General features: G+C 39.5%; 1 protein-coding gene across 5 annotated transcripts in view; it reads left to right on the forward strand.

Annotated features, from left to right (window-relative positions):
* The window catches only part of LOC146470004 (uncharacterized), a 40,353-nt gene extending 21,531 nt beyond the window's left edge, over nucleotides 1-18,822 (forward strand). Inside the window, exons 6-27 of one of the 5 annotated variants that reach the window (XM_085122079.1) lie at nucleotides 106-285; nucleotides 699-1,031; nucleotides 1,537-1,869; nucleotides 2,247-2,582; nucleotides 3,357-3,683; nucleotides 4,741-4,855; nucleotides 5,091-5,162; nucleotides 5,898-5,969; nucleotides 7,193-7,264; nucleotides 7,395-7,466; nucleotides 7,873-7,944; nucleotides 8,487-8,564; nucleotides 9,260-9,331; nucleotides 11,387-11,458; nucleotides 12,300-12,377; nucleotides 13,689-13,760; nucleotides 14,066-14,143; nucleotides 14,384-14,559; nucleotides 15,614-15,754; nucleotides 16,137-17,569; nucleotides 17,973-18,078; nucleotides 18,398-18,822. In XM_085122079.1, coding sequence (XP_084978205.1) covers nucleotides 106-285; nucleotides 699-1,031; nucleotides 1,537-1,869; nucleotides 2,247-2,582; nucleotides 3,357-3,683; nucleotides 4,741-4,855; nucleotides 5,091-5,162; nucleotides 5,898-5,969; nucleotides 7,193-7,264; nucleotides 7,395-7,466; nucleotides 7,873-7,944; nucleotides 8,487-8,564; nucleotides 9,260-9,331; nucleotides 11,387-11,458; nucleotides 12,300-12,377; nucleotides 13,689-13,760; nucleotides 14,066-14,143; nucleotides 14,384-14,559; nucleotides 15,614-15,754; nucleotides 16,137-17,569; nucleotides 17,973-18,078; nucleotides 18,398-18,678 — 4,571 coding nt within the window. In that variant the 3' untranslated portion in view covers nucleotides 18,679-18,822. The remainder of the gene's footprint in view (nucleotides 1-105; nucleotides 286-698; nucleotides 1,032-1,536; nucleotides 1,870-2,246; nucleotides 2,583-3,356; nucleotides 3,684-4,740; nucleotides 4,856-5,090; nucleotides 5,163-5,897; nucleotides 5,970-7,192; nucleotides 7,265-7,394; nucleotides 7,467-7,872; nucleotides 7,945-8,486; nucleotides 8,565-9,259; nucleotides 9,332-11,386; nucleotides 11,459-12,299; nucleotides 12,378-13,688; nucleotides 13,761-14,065; nucleotides 14,144-14,383; nucleotides 14,560-15,613; nucleotides 15,755-16,136; nucleotides 17,570-17,972; nucleotides 18,079-18,397) is intronic. The other 4 variants (XM_085122082.1, XM_085122080.1, XM_085122083.1 and 1 more) reach the window with 4 other exon arrangements.
* The last annotated feature ends 166 nt before the right edge of the window (nucleotides 18,823-18,988 follow it).

Raw genomic sequence — 18,988 nt, forward strand, 5'->3', positions numbered from 1 at the left:
GAGGAACAAATTAATTAGCAAAATGTCGCAAAAATGTAAATAAAATATACTAACACTGTTGTTCTCATTGTTGTTGTTGTTGTTTTAAATTATTGTGTGGATCAGCTCAAGAATGTGTAGACCTAAGCTCACCATCAAATGGACGTGTTAACTGCAGCCAAGGAAAAGCAATTGGAAGCACATGTCAGGTTGTTTGTGATCCCAGTTTCCTAATCAGCAGCCCAAAGAGTCAAACCTGTCTCGTTAACGGAGCCTGGTCTGGGATACAAGCAACATGCGATTCCTGTGAGTATAGTTATTTAGTTGTTGGAATAGTATCCAGACCTCTTTGTCAGGAGGCTCGGTGGTGTAGTGATTACTGCATCGAACTTTCAACTGGACTTTCGTGCGAAAGACCAGAGGGTCGCTGATTTTAAGGCTAGTTAGTTTCTACACTGTCGCTTTTCCTGAGATGTGAACATTTACTCAACACTGTCTCTCTCTCTTCTCAACTATACAAATGGCTACCAGCGAAAGCCTCCTGGGTGTACCCCAAAGACACTAAGAAGAACTTAACATCCCATTCAGAGGGGAATGGCTTGGCCCGAAGATCGGCTTTGACGACTTTGTCCTGACATCTTCATCTAATTAATAGATATTAAATTAAACGTTGGCCCTATCTCAACCTTTACTTGTATATTTCCTTTTATGCCTTTTAGTACTTGTGAGATTGTCAGATGGGATGTCACCTAACCAGGGCCGTGTAGTGGTGTTCGTCGAAAATAAATGGCAAAGCTTGTGTGATTTTCCATGGAAAATAAAGGGAGCTACAGTTGTGTGTAGGATGCTTGGTTTTTCCTTTGCAAGCGCAGCAGCGCCAGCATCAGCATTCGGGATTAGGAACGTCCCAATGTGGCTGCACGAATTTGACTGTAATGGAAGTGAGCGTCAACTTCTTGAGTGCCCAATGGACACAAGGTACTCGTCTGCTGTCCTGTCATATTTCTGTGATAGTGACAGCCAGGCGGGTGTCGTCTGCGGAACTCCTAATGGTATGTGCATATGATTACATTTTCCACTGTCTCAGTTATACATCGATGAAATCTCGTGACGCATGCGTAGTAAAAATTCAAACAGGCTGCAAAGCATTCTCGACCCCATTACTCTTTCCTTTTGTGTATAACTTTGCGACATGCGCAGTCAAGCCAAAGGCTCTGGGGTGTGAGAATGGCCACAAAAAGCAACGCATATTTAGCGTGATGCATATCTTTTTAACCTACAAGCAGACCTTTTTTCTTTCTTGGAAATACAGAGTACGAAATGTGAAACATCATAGCATAATCGCGCCATTCTTGTTCCCAGAGCTCCCCAATTGTTACGGTTCTACTGATGACCAAATATTTGTAGGTAATGGGAACAGAACACCTTCTTTAATTAAAAGGAATTCTGGTAGCTGTCACACCAATCAAATGTGCCCCCTTATTTGTGCTGCCACTCTCTTAGTAATTATTAAAGATTTTCTTAATGCTCGACAAAATATTCCTTCCCTTTATAAAGTGACAGTTCGATTGTCAGACGGAGGGAGCTCCAGCCAAGGAAGAGTTGAACTGAATGTTAACGGCCTCTGGGGAACTGTAACGGACTCTGATTGGGACAACAAAGATGGTGACGTAGTCTGCCGAATGCTCGGTCTTCCAGCTGCCACCGGTACCCCTGGAGGGGCCATATTTGGACAGGGAACGGGCATGATCTGGCTTTCACATGTTGAATGTTTTGGAAACGAATCTTCGTTGATTTCGTGTGGCAATGTTGGAGGCTTGGGTGCTGGTAAATATTACAGCTCCAGTGGACACGCGAATGACGCTAGCGTAATATGCGGCGAACCAGCTGGTGAGTTGTTGAAATCGTGAGGCGGCGAAAGCGCATGCAGTGTGACCATGAAACAAGATTCCTGGGCGGTCTCTCAAGGCAACTTTCAGAAAGAAATCTTTTTTACTTGGCTCCTGTCGCATCAAAACAGCAATCAAATCATCGTTAATTCACCAACAAAGATGTTTTCTATTTTTTTCACGTATCGTAGGAGAGACATGTCAGAGTGAAATGTTGACAAGAAACGCCTGGGCACAGCAAAATGTACCAGTTTCAGGGGATTTAAAATCATCCCTAACTTGATAGCCGCAAAAATTGTCACCCAAACCGCATTAAACGTCCCTTTGCAACGTTTACTGAAACCTGAAATAACATTCATTTTCTTCTTTTTCTCATAGCAGTTGAATTGCGATTAGTTGACAGCTTATCAGGTTCAGCCAATGACGGCCGCGTGGAATTAGGAATTGGAGGAGTCTGGAAAGGAGTATGTTCCGCTGGTTGGGATTTACGAGAAGCTATGGTCGTTTGTCGAATGCTTGGGTTACCTCCAGCAACAGTAGCACAAGGAGAAGCCGTGTTTGGCAACTCTGGCGATACACCGTGGCTTGGACATTTAAAGTGCTTTGGTAACGAGTCTAGCATAACGCAATGCCCTGAAAGTAAATTGGGAAAGGCGATAAAATCACGTTGTGACAGGAAAACAGACGCTGGTGTCATCTGTGGCAATCCCTCTAGTGCGTAGCTTAGACTGAATACCTTTTAAGCATTTCGCTCTCCTCCTTCCCCTCCTCCTCCTTCTTCTTCGTCTTCTTCGTCTTCTTCTTCTTTTTATTCTTCTCACCTTCCTCCTCCTGCCCCTCCCCTTTCTTTCATTCGCAGATTCTAAACCAAGAACCACCTTACTTGACTAAAGAAGGAAAGGAAGATTTTAAGGGTTTGATATCTTTTTTAAGCTCCAATATCAGCATTTCTTATGTTTCCTTGCGATACCATTTGGCTTTAAAAAAATCAGACTTTGTATGGTAAGTGACAATTTCTTCTATTCTCTTGACTGCTGTAGGTAATATTGTGAAGAGGGTCCTGTGAAGGGAAGTTGGACTCTGGTTACTATTGGAGCTTAAAGGGTTAAAGGAGTAGCCTTTTAGAAATATATGTTACTTTGGTAGAGCGGTTTTAAAAACGACTGTGATTCGTCAAACCAAATCAAAATCATTACGCTGACCAAACACAACAACAGTAAACAACACAATGAACCAATCACATCTGAAGGAAATGCACGTAAACGGCGACACGAGTAGCGATTGCATTTGATCTTATTCCTGATTGGCTAAGAAGGAGCGAAAACCAAACGAAACACAACTTCGTTGAACAGTTAATTTAAAACCACGCTAAGACCTTAAACAAAGTAATTCCCGAAACAGCACACCATTAATTACAAAAACCATTGACATGAAGACAGCCTTTAAATGTAGGTATATCAATTTGACTGATTTTTTCTCCTTTTTTAGTTAACGTTCGACTGGCGGGAGTTAACTCTTCAAACCAAATGGGCCGAGTGGAAATATCGCTGAATGGAGTCTGGGGCACAATTTGTGACAATCATGCTTGGAACATTCGTAATGCGCATGTCATCTGTCGTATGTTAGGGTTTCCTGCAGCTACTACGGCTCTTGGTTCAGCGGTCTTCGGTCGTGGCAAGGGAGTGATATGGCTTGAAACCTTGAAATGTAGTGGAAATGAAAATTCCATTCTTGAATGTGAGCATGGAGAGTTTGGAAGTAAAACAAGATGCACCCACTCTTCAGACAGTTCGGTCATATGTGGAGTAGATCCTTGTAAGTATTAGAATAGAACTGAACTACGGGTGCAGTCTACATCGCCAATTCACTTAAAATGTTCCGATGCAGTTTTTGAGCCACCATGCCTCCCTTTTTAGCCGCCTGTTAGGTAGTCTTCTGCAGTACAAATTGATCTTACATTTACAGCAGTTATTGATTTTGGATTAAAGTTTGTCGGGATTGATGAACAAAACCCCTCGAAATCAGTAGATTGCAAATTAATTTTGCGACATCCAGATTTTTATTTGAAAAGCCACCACCAAATCTTTGAAGTATTGTCGCAAATGAAACGGACAAGAATGGAAAAATTCTCTCTGTTTGATTTCAAATAAATCTAAAACATTTCAAAACTGAGTATCTGTGTGGTAATAGTGAATGGACCGTAATTATAAAACACTGCTTTCATGAAGTGACTTGACAATGTTGTCAATATTGTCAATATGTACCCTAAAGCCTTTTTTTGAAGCCACTAAAGTTTTACTGATTTTCTCTTTTGTGATCCTGAAAACAAGATTTTTATTTGAGATCGTTCGCATTGAATTTTCATGGAGGTTTTAAATTTATCATTTTGTTAAAAAAAAATCGGCCAAACTGCTGGATAGATTTTTGTAAGATTCCCACCACGCATGCTTAACGATGTGAACAACTTCATTCCGAAATTTCACAGGAAGGAAGGAAGCCTGACGAATGGGGTGAGGGGCGAGGAAAAGCACCTCCGCGATCTCGTTGCCTGTTTTTTGTCCAACGATCCCGAAAAGGAGATATGAAATTGGTTTTGGAATAATATAAAAATACTGAAATGCGTCCCTTGTTGAACGGTTCCTTTGTTATAGCAGTGTCTTTACCTATGTCTCGTGTCATTTAGCTTCAAAGTTATCTTTTTTCAGAAGGGAACTCATGTAATGTACAAACCAATATTTTCGGGTTGAGCATCACGCCCTGTATTAAACGAATTATATTAACCTCATCTCGTGACTATATTATGGTCATAGGACATATAAAGCCAAGAATGTAGAACGTTTTTGCATTTCACTGAAGTTTTTTTCTTGAAAAGTTTGCCCTGATAGGTGTAGCTGTTACACGAATCGACACTTGTTTTACACTGTGAATTGCTCAAGCGTTCGCCTCTCTTCTGCGGAAATATTCATCCCAAACTACGCTAGATTTCTGTGAGTATCGATGTTGTGACTTTTTTGTTTGTCCTTGTTGTTTTTTGGTCCTCTTTCTTTTACGATACTGTTATGTTTTCATTTTTCAAGCTTTTTGATATTAGCTACTGCCGGTTCGATTAGCTACTCCATTGCCACAAAGTTTGACTTGTCGAATTGATCCAGAGTGACTGTGAAAGTGATTAGGGTAGAGCGTTAATCGATCACCTATAAAAGTCTTTTCCTCGTGTTTCAGTTATTTAGATGGTAACGACATAAAGAAGATATCAAGTGGAATATTCTCAAGCCTTTATTTCTTAAGAGAATTGTAAGTTTATACCCATGTAAGTCTTCGTCAAAATGAGTGTTTGCAGTATTCGTAAAAGCATATTTGCCATGTTTCCCTTTTAAATTAGACTGACTGGAACCACCAACACCGTTGACTGGTCAAGATTTTTTTAAACGTGGTCGGGTAATGTGATTGTGTCTCCTTAGCCTCCTTCTCCCATGCACTAGGTGATGTCTTTGGCAACTTCCATCTTTAAGTGTACAAAGACACGCACTCACAGAACTATCCAGCATTAAACAAGGTCGTAAGAGAGGGGGGTGTCCCAACGACGTGATTATAGCTTGGATTGGGCATCAGCGCAAATAATGCATGGGCCAAACAAGTGTCCCCGGGTCTACTGAAGATAGTTGAAATTCTCGTTCTAATTTAGTGACTTTGGCTAGTACACTCTTAAAGAGTTTGAATCGGTTCAGCCTGTAATCAGCCTCCATGGTTCAATGGAAGTTCAAACTCTCGTTCGGCGTCTAATCAGCACCTTCGACCTCATACACTATGTAAGAGTTTGAACCCCTCTCGTCAATTGTCGTCAACTCTTGTTCTTGCTTGGCCTGGGCTAATAAATTTACTATGAAAAGTCAAACTCAGCTTACTTCATTCTAACAATGTGATCAGAAGTTAACATCAATAAGTGAAGCGGCAAAGCATTATCAGCGACTGTAGATTTCATACAGTTATACAGATAAGTGATCTTCCGCATTACTTACTCGGATACAGGTATATAAACAAAAGTGGCATCGAGGAGATTGAAAACAGTTCATTCATTGGTGCAAAAAGCATCGTAACGTTGTAAGTAGCCTCTCTTTCGTAGCCGATTCATAAAGCTTAGTTTAAAAAAGTTGACATTGAATTATACCGTTATAAAATTTAGATTTTCTTATCGCTTATTTTCGTTTTTCATTTTCTGCCCGCCACCATTTTGGATTCTATGACTTCATACGGAAGATGACAAAGGCGGCAACCTATGACGTTTTAAAATCGAAAATGAACACTAAAATGTTGTCTTCGCTTTCTAAGCTAAGCTTTGAAATTTTGACACTATTTCCAACAATTGAACGTCAATTTTTTTTGTAAGACTATTTTTTTTAAGTTGGCTATTAAAAAAATGTACTAACTTTTGTTGAACATCGTTTCTTCAAAGACATGCTCTCTGAAAACTGCGGTATTATTATGTGCAGGGTTTTTTTAAACTCGGATTGTTTTAAACTTATTCTCAAGAAAGACTAGAAGAAGACACCTTTATAGAGCTTATTCCTAAATGACTACCATTTTAATATTTTTCGTTCGTATTCAAATAAGCCCTTCACCTCTTTCTTAAGCTCAAAAATTCAGTGAGCGAGGCAAGAAGGGCTAATTCGATTGCAGGCAAAAGAATATTAAAATGACAGTCATTTTGGCATAAGGTTTATTTAAACAGGGTAAAGTACACAAAGGACACAAATTTATAATATTCAATATAATGAGATTAGAAAAAAGGCAATGCAAAAACTTTGCACAGCGGCTAAATATACTTGGAAAACTGAACAGTGCTTCACTTAACACCGCCTTGTATTAATATCGTTAACGACGTGCACAAATAATTTAATGAGGGGCTTCTCGCCATCCTTTGTTACAGTAGTATCTACAGTTTCAACACGCGTTACATAAAGAAGTATAACAAAGACACTTTAACTACTATATGGAATATGGTGATAATGATACAGAGACCTGGTATACATAACTACTGGTCACAGATCTTGAATACATGCATGCATGCATCCATCTATTCGTCCAAAGACCAGTCAAGCCAACGCACCAACGCAACAACCAACCACCAACCAAAACAGCCAGACATCCATCCATCCATTCAAAGGCTCATCAAACACGTTGACGTAGCTAACTCCCCTTACCAGAAGCTCTGCAAGGGTAGACTGACATGCCGACAAAAGTCAGCTCAGACTTTTACAAATAGGCACGACTTAAAGTCATTCAGAATTACGTGGACATATATCTTTTCCTTTATTTCGTCTTAGAAATCTTCAGGAAAACAAGTTAAAAAGAATTCAAAAGCCCGTGTTCGAGGGTCTAGTTTGGTTGAGAGATCTGTAAGTAAATCGTTTCATTGTGTGGACTCGTATGACTTCTTTTTGAGGTACTTATTCTTCTTTACAACAGTTGACAAGCTTTTGCGTTAATAGCTAACGTAACACTTCCATTTTCTGTTTCATTTTTCAGGTTTCTTGCAGAAAACTTCATTTCTCAAATTGACGAGGACGCTTTTGTTGGGCTTGATCAATTAAGATATTTGTAAACTTTATTTTTCTGGAACAGTCTGATAAAAGTTAAATAGGATTGATCGATATATGAATGAGAATAATTTTCGTATAGTTTCACTTGGTCAAGTTTCGTTCCTTAAATCTAAAAGGGAACTCAAGGTAAAGCAATACACTGGAGAAAAAACATCTGCTGAGCCACTTAGAAAAGTAGCCTGTTCATACAACTCCCTACGGTAAAATTGATATGTTGCTCTAACAGGGACGTACGCAAGATTATGTCTTCATGAAGATATCCAGCCGTATTGTCAATTTTCTTTGAATAGCTTTCTTGGATAAGCATTTGGTTAGATAGAGACATAAGTAACTGGTAATAATTTAATATTACAATTTTAATTACGATTTTAAAATGTTTTTTTTCTTTGTTTATTTGGAACCAGAGATTTAACAGGAAACTTATTGCGAAGGATAAAAAATAAAGCATTGGGCCATTTGACGGATTTATCTTTTCTGTAAGTAAACAACTTGGTTGTTGATAATGACACTTTTTTGCAATTTATTCCTTTTTTAAAATTGTTCATGCGCATCAGAGAGAATAACCTGTTTGGACGACACTGAACCTCAAACTATTGTTTCCAAAACCAAGAAGTACGAAGAAGTTCCAATAAACTCATCAATGAAATGCTTCAATTCAAAAAGCGTTATCAATTTTATTTTAGCTTATAACAATGCTGGACGCGCTGCTAAAGTCGTTTAACATCACGCTAACATTTGTTAAAATTTGGTCGAAATGTTTGAAGACCAGCAAAACATTCATCCAACCAAAAACATTGTTCAAACATTATCTAAAATGGGCAGCTAAACGTCTCGATGACAAAAATGAATAGTGCTGTGCCCCGTTTCCCCAGTTCACCGTAAAAGCTTGTTCCTGGGGTCTTTGCATTTCACTTCAGTAGAAAAAAAATCATGCAAAGCCCCTTTTGCTCGAACATTCCAACATGATAAAAAAAAAACTAATCGTCCATCCCCCTCCAAAACCGTTATTTCCTTGAAGGTCACTGAGAAACAATGGACTGGATCTAGGAAATTCTTCTGTTCCAGACGAGAGCAAGTTATCAGCAGTAATAACATTGTAAGTAATCCTGTTTAATTGTTATTGCTTTTTGTTTTCGATTTATGACTAGCCAGAAAGGACGTCCTTTAGTTTTTCACTTCGAATAAAAGGAAAAAGTGAAAATATTGAGTCGAAATCAGTGTTAAATTTTTTTCAACGTAATTTTTGGGGGGGTGAGGTTATAAAAAACCTTCAAGATTCATTTATCCCCCTAACTCGACTTTTTACAGACATCTCATCCCTAAAATGATGTAGTTTTTTATGTAATTTTCAGTAGTTTTTTTGTGTATAACGTGTCAAGATAGTAATTTGTTATGCGTCTAATAAATCCACTTGTTGTTGTTGTTGTTGTCCGAGTACGTATGCATTTGTCAATGACTGAAAAATTACCTCAATCATTTCACGGCACCAGATTTAAAACATGACATCACATTTCGTTCACAAGAGATACTTCGTTTGTCAGTCTAATCAGGTGAAATTAGTAGACGTGAACCTATTTTAATGCAATAGGCCATTTCCCAGTTGCTGCGAACCTCATTATGAAAGTGAGGCTGAGTGCAAATCTTTTCATACGAAGTTGTTTGCGTTTGAATGAAAACTAAACTTTACACTTAGCCTCGCTTTGACAATGAGGTTCAAAGCAACTCGGAAATGGCCTCAGTCATAAAACGCTGTTGATCATAATTTTGATATGATTATCAACTTTTTTCCAGAGATCTTTTTGGTAATCGCATAAAACGGATAGAACGAGACATTTTCTCCACGATGCACTTTTTAGACCTGCTGTAAGTGTAATTACATTTTTAACATCACTGACTAAAGTTAAAGGGACTGTTCATTTTTAACACAGGAGGGAGGCGGGGAAGAAATAGAGACATTTGTCGTTTTTACCAGCTAGCCGGGAATGCAATAAAACGAGTAGAGGAATGGACTTGGGTTCATTTGGTCGCTCAGCTGTAAACTGCCAGGGGACTTGAACCGGTAACTTAATGAAAAAGGACAGCGGACTCAAGTGAGCACGAAGGTGTCACGAAAAAAATACTTGCTGAAGTGAGCACGTTTTAATGGTATACATGAAAGCTTCAAGACGCTCGACAGCATCCTTTTTAAACTATGAGCTCACGCTCTATTTGTTGTTAGAGGGTAAAATGTACTGGTATACGTGGAAAGTTTAAGGACGATAATTTCGACTGATACATTATCATTGCCGGATATGGCGTCCGCATCAAAGAGTGTTTGAGCCGTCAGTAATGATCCAGCAGATACTCTTTTAAGAAGGTCTTCTGTACGTTAAAACATTATTTTAGAAGGCGGAAATGATCCAAATGGAATGTGTAGTTTAGAGAGTGATTTAGATGACGTCAGTTCAAAAATGAGAACGAAGAATCTAGGGGCGCGTTTTTTATTCACAATTCTGGCATGAGAATGACCAGAATGTAAAATGTGCGCGTTTTTCTACTCCGCATTCCTATTCCGGAATAGACAGAATGCCATACCATCCATTCTGCTCCCAGGGGCAGAATGAACAGAATGTTGCGAATGGAAATCCAAGATGACGGACGGCGAGATGAGCGCTGCGGATTCAAATGCGTCTCTACCCGAGAAAAAAATCAGGTTACACTTTTAGACACAATGAAACATTGCTTCTAATTTTATTGTACCAAAAGTACGAGGTTTTTTCAGTGATGTTTCGTACAAGAAAAGGGCAATTTGGCAAATGATTGCCGACGACATGAAGAAAAATGGCTTCTCTCCGTCGGCAATTAACTGCGAGAACAGGTGGAAATGCCTTAATTCTTCGTTCAGGGCGTTTTTATATGCAGGCAATCTGAATTATTTCTATCCTTTCGTACCAACCATTCTTATTCCAGAATTATGGATAAAAAAACGCGCCCTAGGTAAGCAGCAATAAACTTTCACACAAGACGTCGCTTCGCAGCTGCCATGCAATCGAGCAAATAGTCTTGAAATGCGATGAGATACGGCTCAGATCGCTTGCCACGTTCGAAACCTTGCTTATTTCACATAATAAATCTTCGAATTTATATTTGGGAGTGTATAGCTCAAACTTTGTGGTTGAAAACATCTTTTTTGAGCGTCAGAGTAAAATAATCTAGTTCAAGCACGCGTAAATATCGAGTTACGGCTGGCGTCCTCGCTTTGTATTCGATTTACATAATGATCATTCAAAAAAGGGAACTTATTCTACATCTGTCCTTTTTCATCCAGATTTGCATGATATGTTGCCATTCTATTTTGCAAGTTTCCCAAAATAATTAATGAAAAAATTGCTTCGTTAAACAGGCCTTGTACCTATACGCATTTAATAGTTGTACCAAATACAACAACCACATTTATACACTATATCCTCTGCATTCACGAGTTGCTCATAAGAGCCTAAAATTGAAACCAAATTTAAGGGAGACTTAAAGATTTCTTGTGTACTTTAGGAAGAGGTGATAATAATATGCTGCAGCGACAACATAGCAGAATTCGAAGAGCACGTACCACAACATCTTGTATTCTAGTTTTTTAAACCGCCTGTTTCTTACAGTTTATTAGCACAGAAAAACATAAATCTTAATCGATGAAACTGTAAGGGTGTATAGCATGTCCAAATCTAACGTGAATAAAATATGACGGTGACGTCATTTGTTCCATGCAGACGCCATCTTGAATCCGCCATCTTGGATTTCTTGGTTCTCCAAAACCTCGCTAAACCGTCCAAATGTTTGGTGTTATATATTAAAATTTGTCCCTTTGTGCTTTGCAGCATTCAATACAAAGAACTTAATACCCAGAATCAGCCAGTTTTCTTGATTATCTTTCCTTTTTTGCAGGTCTTTATCTCTCAATCAAATCACGTATATTGATGAGGAGGCTTTCCAGTACAATTTCTTCCTCAAATACATGTAAGATAATACAGACACAGAGTGCCGAAATATTACAGATTAATTGCTTAATACAGGTTAGAATGTTTTATAGAGACATTCCACGAAAGACGATTTCAGGGACATGGAAGAAGACCGGCAAAATGATTTTACCGTTTTCAATACCTTTTAGTCTTCCCGATTTGCTAAATGCACTTTCAGCATTTTATTACCAATATGATCACAGTTAGAATGATTTCATTTTACTTAGTGGTCGATTGATACAGGTCAAGCTTAAAACAGGACAAAGAACTCCTTTTTACATCACAAAAGGTGACCTTGCCCCTTCCGTAGATGTGAAAGCTTACAACAAAGTAAGAGAGGAATTGTCCTAGACAGTTTACTTAGAAGATGGTCATTGCTTCAACGGGGCCTTGTAAAAGAATTCAAGCCTCATTTTTTAGTGGTTTCTTCAGGTGGCAAGCTTGCATGCTTGTGAGGGCATTTTTGGGTACCCGTTTTCCAAAACAGGCTTTCCGGACCTTTTGGGTGTCGCATTTGAACCTGGTGCACCAAGAACGCCTGAGATAAAATGGGTTACTACGCTATCTGGGTTATCCATGGGTTATAAAAATAAGCTTCACAGGCTTTTTCGGTAATGCTTTAGAACACAGCCTTACCATTGAAATTATGGACAGAACAAGACCTTGGACGTTGAAAACTTAAAAAAAAGGAAAGAAAAAATGCCTTTTTTTCCTGTAACTTCCCAATTCCGGGTAACTATCAATTAACGCATTGCCTTATAAATTTTATAGTTGTTTCAGTTGTTATACTCAAAACACAGAGCGAATGCATTTTCTTTTTCTAATTTTATATTCATCAGATTTCTGGATGGAAATCGCCTTCGTAGAATCAACAGACGTCATTTCTCTTGGCTGGGTGCAAAAGAGCTTGAGATTCTGTATGTACCATGATATACACAGTGGGTTATATATCTGAAGACAAGCTAACAATGTTAAATGCCTCAGAAGAGAAAGGCTCTATGATGTTGACCTTTAGAGCGGGTTTCCATTGAGTGCAGTAAAACCAAAATCAAAGTAATTACTCTGGTCAATCACAACAGACGCAAACAATGACTCGAAGCAAATACTGTAACCGGTCCGTGGCGAGGGAAAACGCGTGCGAGCAAGTCACGGTTGACATTGGTTTGGTTCCCCATCTGTTGAGAAAGTGCCGCGAGTTTTTCTTATAAATCACAGAGCGTGTTTTCGACACTCAATTGAAAACCACTCTATTAACCATACACAAACACTTAACAACGAAGTCAGTAGACACATATTTCTATGATTTAAACGAAAAGCTACATATGTAATAAGGTCCCTAACTGCTTATGGTCATGTAATTTACATTGTATTATATAAAGGGAGCATCCGAAATGAAAACAGAATGTGGCCGAAGTGCATGGTTAAGTTGAGACATCTGATGTGAGTTACTGTGACTCATTAAGTGTTGCTCATCGCCTGTTTTTCAAAATAACAAATGGATCGCCGCCATTTTGAATACACTAGAAGGCCCTGGGACACAAATTTCGTAGCCGCAAATAGCACAAGAAGAAAGTTAATGCTAACCAGCTTTTATTTGAATGCTCACACTTTTAACTTTTTACCCTATCTAAACCCCCCGTGGGGAGAAGGGGGAAGATATTCTGTCCGCGCCGACTTTAAACGTTTTGAGTACAGGCCATCAAACCTTGTGACCTTTTGAGAAATTTATCTGGGAAAACTTCCATGCGATAGATCAGTGGTCACTGAATTTGATGTTACCATATCAAACAAATTTTGAGGGGAAGTGTTTTAGAATTAGTAATATTCATGTTTTTAATGACGAAAAATTAACTATCTTACAGTAATTTCCATGTTCTTAGATCAGATAAGTGTTTTTACTTTGGCTTTTGATTGCGTTTGATCAATTTTTGTGGTTTATGACGTTTTGGGGTAATTCAGAAATCCAAGATGGCGGATCCAAGATGGCCGACGTTTGGAAATGATGGCGTAATTTCTACGTAATATGACGCCTTCAATTCCCACTGTGGGAAACATCATTGGGGTACTATCTATGCTCCCTTCCCCCACCCCCCTCCTCCACACCACCCCCAGCCACTGAAGACGAAAAAGATCCCGGTCTAGATAGGGGTAAAAAAGTAAGTTCATCTATGACGCCAGACTTCACCGCATGAGGAAAAAAGATTAACAACTAATGCATTGCTCTGCAGTATTCTTTCAGGAAATCCACTCCAGGTGATCGAAGAAGGTGCTTTCGACAGATGTCAGAACCTGGCGACCTTGTAACTATGTGCTTTGCTCCTTCTTGAACTTGGTTATATCCGATGCAATTTTAATTAATTCAAACGTTCGGTCTTATCCACTTAGTTGAGTCCAAGGATTCGCCCTGGCGAAGGGCTAGCGTTCGAAAGGTCAGCTCTCGAAACTCTTTACAAGTGAAGAAATATTCGTTTCCACTACCCATAGACGCTGCACCACAGTTTCTCAGTTTAAGAGCTAGGACTTTAAAACAATGTGATAATCACACCAGAGATTCTGGGAAAATGTAACCGCGATACCTTAACCACCTTGTGTTTTTCGATTTCAGATTAATGGTAAACACAGAAATAAAGACAATACAGTTGAGGACATATTCGGCCTTGCCAAGCCTGCAAGAAGTTTTCATGTACGCTTATCGAATTATAACGATGTAGAATGCACCTTGTTTTGTTATTTACAATTAGAAAGATAATAACGCGAGATTAAATACCGTGTGCCATTCTATTTCTTACAGTTGGTCTTTTAAAGAAGTCGGTTTCAGCCCGGTTCTATTACAGACACGTTCAAATTCAGTAGCCGGCTTATGCTTAAGCTCTATTCTATTTTTATGACAAATCAGCATGAGAAAACTGATTTTAATTTACAGCTTACCTTCACTTGCGAAGTCGATTCCTGTCTTTGTGCCAACACCAGTTAATGTATATCTGGAAGAAACTGGTTACACGTGCCTATCCGATGACCACTGGCAAAACTACTACGCATGCTCACCATGCAGCTATGGCACTTATAAGACTGAGGAGGGATGCACACCTTGTCCTCCAGGTAAAATAGCGGTGATTAAACTAATCGTCCACGGGTACGTTATAATTATACATCTTGGTTCACTTCTTAGTGGTCTCTGCAAATAACATGTGCTAATTGCATTGGACAATGGAACCCTGTGTTTAATCGGCTGCAGAGAGTACATAGTTCATTCTGATCAGTAGCTACGATTATCATGATGACGCATTCATGCGCGGTGCACTACTGGGTTTCCTTAAAACAGTGAATTTGACGAGGCATCAAGACATTTTATGATAAAAATGATTTGCAAAACATGACAAGAACAATGAATCACAGATGAGATTGTTTTGGATATCGCAAAACGAGTAAACCAATAACTGCTTAGAAATGACCAAAGCTACCTATATTAGGGTGCAAGTGTTCAAGTTTCAAGTCAAGTTTACTGTGTAGATACGATAAGCTTTAGTGAGACAGCTCACCAGCTAGTTTTCAGATATTAAGCACGAAAATAAATTTAAAACAACTAAACATCGTGGCTATACACAAGTAACTAGAATAACAAAGAAGCTATAAAAACGAGCACTTACGTTGTGCCCCAGTCAGGTTGTCTCTTGTAAACATGAGATTGGCCCTGATAATCACTGGATTTTAGTTGCTCTCACAAAAATTCAGTGTGATATTTGTTTCCTTCACAGTATCACACTGGCCAGTTTCGTCACAGCGCATGATTTTATAGTCGGTAATATACAAGGCATACGCCACATACGAAACTAGTAAATGACGTACCTAGTTCGATCAGCTAGTTGAGTCCTTTATAATAGGCCATTTCCGAGTTGCTGAGAACCTCACTATGAAAGCGAGGTTAAGTGCAAAACTTTTCATATGAAAACGAGTTTTGTCTGCATATAAATGACAACTTATTTTCAGAACAAAAACTTTGCACTTAGCCTTGCTTTCATAATGAGGTTCAAAGTAACTCGGAAATGGTCTATTGATCGGACACATCGATACAAACATTAGGGAGTCTTCCCTAGAAATTAACCAGAGGATTATGGAACTATTGCATAATATCAAAAGTGATTTTCCATTCCAGGCGGTTTTTATCAGGACACCTTGGCGCAAGAAGGAATAATTGCGCATGGTATGGGCTGCAAGGAGTGTCCTCCAGGTACCTATGTTGATCCTCAAAGAGCTCCTGGCAAAGCAGAGCCAGATTGTTCAGCTTGTCCTAAAGGTATTATTTCTTTGATTAATAAATGAAACCATTTTGGCTCCTCAAGATCCTCCCGTTCATGATGGTAACGGAAAGTCTTATGATTTCATTTTGACATCATTACTAAAAACCACTGACATTAAAACAAGATGCTTCTTATCCATGGACGTTCAAAAGAGTAACGCAATCCGCACCGGTTCCGGCCCTTAAACAGCGTGATATAAGGTGTCCGTTGGCTTTGTTTAGGATATTGAACCATTTCTCCTGTTTTAACAGTTTACTTATTTCAATTTTTCTACCGACCAAAATATCTCGCCTCAGACCACTAATTTTGTAACCTATCTTCTTAATCCAATCAAATACGTGCAAAAAAAGTTAGAAATGGTTTAACATCTTTCGACAGGTACAAACCTAAGAGTTTTTGCGGGCTTCAGAGCATGCTTCTGTCTCCATGGTAACTATCGTCTGGACCGATTCGGTGAATGCCTGGCGTGTCTTCGAGGGTACAAATGTGGTAACGGCACCGTTACTTTAGCTAGAGGCTTTTACTGGAAGTGGTCTCATCACAAGACAAAAGAACTGTATACCCGGTTCAAAGACAGCCTGCAGATAACTGATAATTCATACAATAAAAGTTTGACAAAATACCCAAACTTTTTGCCTTTGGCGTACGCGTGTCCAGTTGTTGAGTCATGCCTTGGAACCATGGACTCGACTTGTTCCCAGGGCTACGAAGGTCCTCTCTGCGGTGTATGCGCTGAGGGATATTTCAAGTTGTTAACCAAATGCCAGAAATGTCCATCATTACCTTGGATCGTTGCTCAATTCCTTGTGGCCATTATCCTTGTATTCCTTGTCACATTTCTTTCGCTCAGGGATAAGAAGAAGCAGGCAAACACTCAAAGATCTGTGGCAGACGTTTTACTTGCAAGGTTTAAGATAGTTATCAGCTTTTATCAAGTCACTTCCGGGACATTGAACGCTTTCTCGTACATCGAGTGGCCTGAGACAATGGCAAGTATCGGCAAGTACGCGGGAATGCTGCAACTCAATCTTTTCCAAATCGTCCCCATCCACTGCTTGAACAACTCGGCAAAAGTCGACGCTTACTCCACATTGCTTATGTTTGTTGCTGTCAACGTCTTGGCAGTGGTCATTCCAGCATTTTTCTTTCAATGTAAAAAGATCATCGTCAATCGACGAGATGAGATGCCTCTTGGGAAGAAAAGTGAAGTCCTAAAGCTCACAAAGGAGCGTTGCTATCGCGCTGCGTTTCTGGTGCTTTTCATCACATACCCGTCAACGTGCATCCAGATCTTCAGAATGCTCCCTCAGACGTGCCAAGAAATTTGTAGCGAGAACCAGAATGCCGGCTGTGAGTCCTTCCTCCAAGCAGACCTCGCTGTAAAGTGCCATGATGAGAAGTACAATCACTTCGTAAAATTTTCGTACGCCCTCACAGCCTACCCAGTTGCCTTTCCACTGGTGACACTAATGGTCTTATGGAGGTGCCTTTCCAAATCAAAAGAACCAAGAAACCGAAACGAGCTTCATTCCGCTTTGGCCAGGGGGTTGAGATTCTTCTACGAAAACTATTCGGACAATTGTTGGTTCTGGGAGATTGTGGAACTGGCGCGCAAGGTGCTGTTGACTTCAGCACTTTTACTTGCGGATGCCCAGAGTCGTACATACATTGGTTCGGCAGCTATTGTGTCTGGACTTTACACAATCTTGTTTGCATGGTACAAGCCTATAAAGGACTCCTCTGAGCACTGGTTACAGCTGATTTCACTCATGGCATCCTCTGTCAACTTTACAGTTGGAATGTTGCTCAAAGTAAGATTCTTATTTAGTATCACGTATTTAAAATATCAGGATTGGCCTTTGCAGTGACTAAATTAGTTCATTGGTTTTCATCTGCGTCGATGTGACGATAGCTTTCAGTATAACGATAGGTCTGTTTAGGTCTTCCACTATGAGACATACTCCGAGATTAAATCAAAAACTCTTTCCAAGGTATTTTGCAAGGTTAATTTCGGACTATCCGAAGATAACCACTCAGGTTAGCTATTCGCAGTTTCTTATTTCGACTCTTTCAGACAAGTACGCTAGCGTCGTTTCGGGCAACCTTCGGAACGAGGTTAATTACTGCTTTCGTCAGAATAACCTCCTCGGTCTCAGTCACTAATTTGTTCTGCTGTTTTAAAACCTTCATGGTTGTTTGTTTCTTTTTTCACAGATACCAGACGAAGTTATCTCCTCAGCGGGTGACAAAGAAGTGGATAAGATAATGATTACTGTTTTGCTCGTTACGGCCAACATAATGGTTGTCGCTGTAGTGGCAGGTACAAATATTACGACAAATCAACTCTTTAATAAAGAATCATCGTCCAGCATATTTTTTTTCTTAATAGTAGGTTAAAAAAAAAGGCTGGGGGATTCGATAGGGAGCGACATCCAGATAAATTTAGCTACACCAAACTATGTCATTGTTAAACTGTGCTCCCAATTTTAGTCTAACGTATTTACTCGAAAAAGCGATGTAGTGCTGATTAACGACGGTGTCTCCTAGTTCACGAATCCCTTCTTAGATGTATCTCAAGTATTGTTTCAATAGCCTGTTGTCATCCACCGATGTTTAATCTGTACTTTTCTTCTTCACAGTGCAGTATCTAGTGAACCTTGGTCGGATGCTGTGGGAGTGGCGTCAGAACCCTCAGTGCAGTGTAGACTGCTGCCTGTCACTTGTACTCACACTGCAAGACATCGGCAGTACGGCAACCACGGATCAACAACCTGAACTCAACCAAGGAACATTCGAAGAAAGCTTTGATATGTCAGAATTGGGGGAAGCTGATGATAAAGTGGAAGAGGAAGGTGCAGCGAAGAGGAAAGATGCCATCAAACGCGGTCACGTGAATCGGAACTCATCCGCTTTGACATAAAACGGCACTTGACTTTATTTCAATTTTGTTGTTTGTTTGTCGTTGTTGTTTTTTATGAGGGGTGGAATTAAGTAAGGTTTAGCAGATTTTAGATGCCCTAATATAATGCTCTTTTCAAAAAATTAAATTGAGTTTTAGTTGAGTTTACTGCATAGATGTATTGTTTGTACATGTAACCTTTTTCGATGCTAGGGGATTCAAGAGGTTCTGTAAAAAGAAAATGACAGAACGTACGTCAAGTAATATATCAAACACGAGACACAGTGTTTCATCACATATCAAACACCGAGAAGAGAGTTGAAAATACGAC

Source organism: Pavona decussata, unplaced genomic scaffold (assembly GCF_977016875.1).
Source record: "Pavona decussata unplaced genomic scaffold, jaPavDecu1.1 SCAFFOLD_114, whole genome shotgun sequence".
Taxonomy (NCBI): domain Eukaryota; kingdom Metazoa; phylum Cnidaria; class Anthozoa; order Scleractinia; family Agariciidae; genus Pavona; species Pavona decussata.